General features: G+C 35.8%; 1 protein-coding gene across 1 annotated transcript; it reads right to left on the reverse strand.

The window, feature by feature from the left end:
• Positions 1-3,615: 3,615 nt before the first annotated feature.
• Positions 3,616-4,848, reverse strand: LOC139500429 (neuronal acetylcholine receptor subunit alpha-7-like). The gene has a single exon (XM_071289167.1). The coding sequence runs from the start codon at positions 4,846-4,848 to the stop codon at positions 3,616-3,618; it is 1,233 nt and encodes a 410-aa protein (XP_071145268.1).
• Between the last annotated feature and the right edge of the window lie 490 nt (positions 4,849-5,338).

The following is a 5,338-nucleotide window of genomic DNA, read 5'->3' on the forward strand; positions in this document are numbered from 1 at the left end:
TATGTATATATTCCTTGTGAATTGAAATATTGTGCAAGTGTAATTGTGTCACTGTGTTATTGTGGTTTATTGAACATTCAAAAGGTGATATTACAAATTGGTGGATATTGTTAATAGATGTTGTATATATGTGGTAATGTGTTCATACGTTTTGTGTGATATGTATTGATGCATGTTGCATAGTAATCCGTTAGTGACATTGTGTAATAAAGTGTCTGATGCATGTTGCATAGTGATATATTAGTGACATTGTGAATAATCAGGCTTAATACATGTTGCAAAGTGATTGCATAGTGACATTGTGTGTATATATTCTGTAATAAGGCATTGTGTTTATACATAGTGAATGAGGAACTTCACCCTGTAATTTAATTTATGTGCATTGTGTAGTTTATATATTTGACATTGTGAATTCATATAAGGATGTGTTAATTGTTTTAAATAGGACAACTTGTTGTGGTGCAAATTTAAGTTGAACACTTGAAATCCTGATTTATTCAGACACGGATCCATTGATCGCACGGTTACACGTTACAGTACGACTACTGTGGTAGTCTCAATTAAGATGGTAGTGCAATATGTATGAAAGATAATAATATTAAAGAAACAATTATAAAAAAGCACTTGTTCAAATCTGATGAAAATCGAATGGAAAATCGTACCATGTGAACAGAACGCTGTACGATTTACCTGTGCGACGTTGTCAAGTCGAATGGAAAATCGAACGGAAAATCGTATCGTGTAAATGCACCTTAAGTTATGACAAGTGTCTGAAGGACGGTATGGATATAAAATTGGTACGCCCGTTATATGGCTATGGCAAAGTCCGTATTTTAGATAAAGAAACATCAAAAATATTTTTACCAAAAATTCGAAATAGAAGGTCCATAATGCATTAATTGATTGAAAATGGAGCAATTTCAGAAAACTTTAATAATTGGTTAAAGTCCAGGTCACAACGAACCCACGACACAGCTATGCAGTTCCACGACATGACTTTTTGTCAAATCACCGGTCATCTGTGATCGTCGTACGACGGGACACATGATATTTGAGCTTCGAGGCGCTGTCGTGTTTCGTGGGACGAAAATTGGACATACTCCTTTTTTGCTCTATGATTTTTTGTCGTGTCACTGTCTTGTGGCTGTCGTGAGAGTGTCTTACCACGGTCGTGGGACTGTCGTGCGATAAACACATTGTCGTGGGTACCAACGTAAACCATTTTAATAAAAAAAGAAGAAATAGCCGTACGACTGTCGCACGACGGTCGTAAGACAATCTCGTGATACAGTCGCACGATTGTCTCATGAATACCAAATTACGTACGATGCTCGCACAACATTGATTGTCTGTCGTACGACAGTGGTACGTTCGTTGTACAATGTATTTTCGTTTTATTTGGAAGAATACAATTGGGCGGGAATGAATGTTTGGGACAAACATACAGTCTGCCGCTTAAAGAGGATGGTTATTCCACCAGAATGATTGTTTGGGAAAAACATGCAGTCTGCCGTTTGATTACTCTTGGCCCTACTAAAACGTCGCCTTGCCGGAATCCAAAAAGGGCAAAATGTGGTCCTGTTAGCGTTGATTCGAGCCCGTGAACAGCATGGGAACTAGCGAAACGCCCGACATTGTTGGGTTAGGCCATGGATCGAACTGCGACTGAGGTTTGGGCAGTAAAATACACTGATGAAAGAGTTGAAGCGGGAATCTGCCGGTGATTTCGTTGTATTCATACGGATGGAGCCTGGCATGATTCAAAAACTTTTGCTGAGAAATTCCCCGTACATCACTACCCCAATAAATCGGGTCTTCTTTATATTCTATTAGTTCGGAGTCAAACGCGCGAGTGACCCATGACTGTTGTATGACAGTTGTTTGACAGTTTTACAACAGTGACACGACAGTAACACACGCATCCCATGACATGAAAATCTAAAAATTTAGCCCTAAACAACGCACGTTTGTTGTACGACTGTCGCACGACCGACTTGCGACTAACCTACCTACAACAGTACAATTACATTTTTTTTCTGTGTACCCATCGTGGAATCATTGTGGACATGTCGTAGCTGATGTGTCATTTTGCACGACAACTATTTAATAGATCTTCAACGACAAAATAATCGTACGATCTGTTGTGACCGCGGCATTAGGAGGTGTTGAAAATACCTGATGGGTGCCCCCATATAATGCAATATTAAAGTCCGTATCTTAAAGAAAGAAACCACATAAATGTTTTTACTGAAATTTGAAATAGACGGTGCACAATACAGTCATTATCATTTATGACAAGAAATCCGATAAAAATTAATAAATAGTTATATCAGTGACAGATCCAAAAAAGGGTGTTCCGTCGGTTTGAAACCCTTTTTCAACTATCAATGCATTTGTATGGGAACATATATTTGGAATCCCCTTTTCTCCTGGATTGGACCCCCTCTCCATTAAAAAATGACTGGAACCCCCAATGTATATTGAGTGGTTTATGAGGAGATGCGCTTACAAAACCGACGAAACATATTGTACCGGTCCAACGGACGAACGGAAAGACGGACTTCATTATCACTATAAACCCCCGCTCTACAAAGTGGTGTGCAATTAAGTGTCAAAGAGACAGCTCTACATCCAAAACAAAGTGAAGGAACTGTTATCAATTATAGGCTACAGTACGGCCTCGAATGTGTGTAAATACAGGCATTTTTATAAAATAATTAAATATGTGTGTTTGTACAATCTTAGGCCCTTGTCAGACAAGATACATGATACATCCTTACACAATAATTATTATAAAACATGCAAGTTTTAGTGAAATACATAATACACAATACAAAGAAATACAGTGAAAATATGAGCTAGGTCGGTTTAATTTTTTTTTTTTGGAAAAAGAAATAGATATCAACTTTATCAACAGGAAATAATAGAACGAAAAATATAGTTTCTCATTGATTCGTAGTTTTCCTCATGACCAGTGCACAGCTACGATGGACTTACACACAACAATGCTGAGGTCTTCAAGGGGAGGTCCTTCAGAACTAGCTATATATTTTATGAGATTATCCCCAATAGCGGTTCTCCTCATGACTAATGAATATAACAAGTGAATAGAACGTACAGATTCACTCGAATGTACCCTATTGATAATACAGTCGATTAAGTATGACTAATCAAACATACATAACGTTACAGTTTAAATGATGTAGTCACAAAACTAAATAATAACTATAATTGAATGAATATTTTTTTTTGAATTTTTGTAGTCCCTCGACTCCATATTCTAGTTTGTCAAAGTAAACATTAATTTAACATGACAACAGTGATGAGGTGAATTTATAGGGCTATGATGTGAAATGACAAGTTTTTTTTTACTAAAATGTTGTACATTTTGTCTTTATAAACTAAGCTATAGCTATCTACTGCGTACACAAATGTTTAAAAGCAAGCTTCCTTGTTTTTTTCAACTCTATGTATGTCAAAATATCAAAGGTCTTATAACATAGTCATATAATCTATTATATGTTGTAAATAATTCAATGAGTATATTAATTTTCTGACAGGTTTCAATTTCGAAAGAAATTTCAAGTTTTTGGTAAGTTAACAAGTAATTAACACTTATGACAACTCTCGACCCCGTAATAAAATCAACACAGCTATAATTTCGCATACCAATTCCAAGCCTAAAACAACTATACAGATTCGATCTATCATTTGTACAATTTCTTTCCAACCCACATTGTAACCAGCTGTAGAGGGCAACGGTGTTTGGCTTGTCTGCTCGTCTTTAACTTTTCCCTTATGTCTACATATCTGAGCACATGTAAACAATTTCAACAGCGACTTCTTTTTAATTATTTTTATATCATCATGTCGGTAATAAAAAGTTATGGTGATTATAGCCATCACAGTTGTCAGGACACTGATTATCACTTTCAGTAACAAAATCAAGATGAAAATACTAACCTCGCTACTCTCAGGAAGATTTTCATCAACTATTGTCATTATAACTACAAATGTTAGAAATAAGGTTACTGAAAGTGATATCCTTTCTCCAGATTCTATTGGTAAACAAAACACAAATATATTGACAAAACCTACAAGTAAAACAGGAAGGACAAGACTAACGAACAGAAATAATGGTTTCCGCTCAAGTTTGATTTGCAGGTTATACGTTGCTCGATCATAACCGTCTTGTACAGCTGTAACATTTGTAATGTCCCACCCATCATGTGGCATAAACCCTTGCAATGCTGGCTTAGTTTGATCGCCGTAGGTGTAGTCTCCAATGTATACTTGATTGCTCTCAAAATATAATTCAATTGTGCACACATGGGAATCAAAAGGGAAGTAATACATACTAGTAATGCAAATGGCTTCCACTATACCGCCAGCCTTAACCGAGGCATAACCATCATATGAATGACTAACATAAGTAGTCTTTTGGTCCAAGCGATCATCGAAAGTAAAAATGGACCGTTTTTCTATTGTATTTCTTATCATCATCTTTGGTAACCAGACCTCCTCCACTGGGAAATGAATTACATATATGTTGTTTTCAGTTACATTCCATTTTATAAGATGATCATCCCAAGTCAACTTGAAGCGTACAATTACTGAAAATGTTCCAACGTTTTCATTAAAATCTAATAAAAGATCAATGTACGGTGAAACTCTGACAATTACTTCATCAGATAAACTTTTTCTTGGTATGAGCTGGTTAGAATACTTTTCCATGAGGGTGCTTTTTAGTTGTCGCACTTTCTGATATCCGTCCAATTCTTGTGAATTACCCAAACAAACAAACACATGATACGTAAATGCTACAAGGAACCAAACTATCTTTGCCATATTTAGTTCAAAATACTATCTTTAGTGAATGCGTTGTACGCTGTAATGACTGTTATCTCCTGGTTTAAAGAAAACAAAATGGTTAACTAGTATTACACACTTATTTTTTCGTTTTTGGATCGTGAATATCCTTTGGCACCATCTTACCGTGTTTATATTTCACAAATCGTTCACTATGCCCTTGTCTGTTGTGACCCTTTTGATTTTAACGAACGTAATTTATGTATTACTAGCAAATTATTAAACCAGGGATTTCGTTACCACAAATAACTTAAAACATTTACTAAATTCTTCCACAGATATAAAGATTTGGTTTTGAAGTATGGTTGTGTCTGTAGAAAACTTATTTCAAACGGGATAGCACATCCTCATTTTACGGAAATATTGTTGACCGTGCCCGGAATTTTGAAAACAATCCTGGTGAACTTATCGATCCTTTAAATGAACTTATTCTAAAAGTTTACCGATTCAACACTATTATTAGATCATT

Source organism: Mytilus edulis, chromosome 13, assembly GCF_963676685.1.
Source record: "Mytilus edulis chromosome 13, xbMytEdul2.2, whole genome shotgun sequence".
NCBI lineage: Eukaryota > Metazoa > Mollusca > Bivalvia > Mytilida > Mytilidae > Mytilus > Mytilus edulis.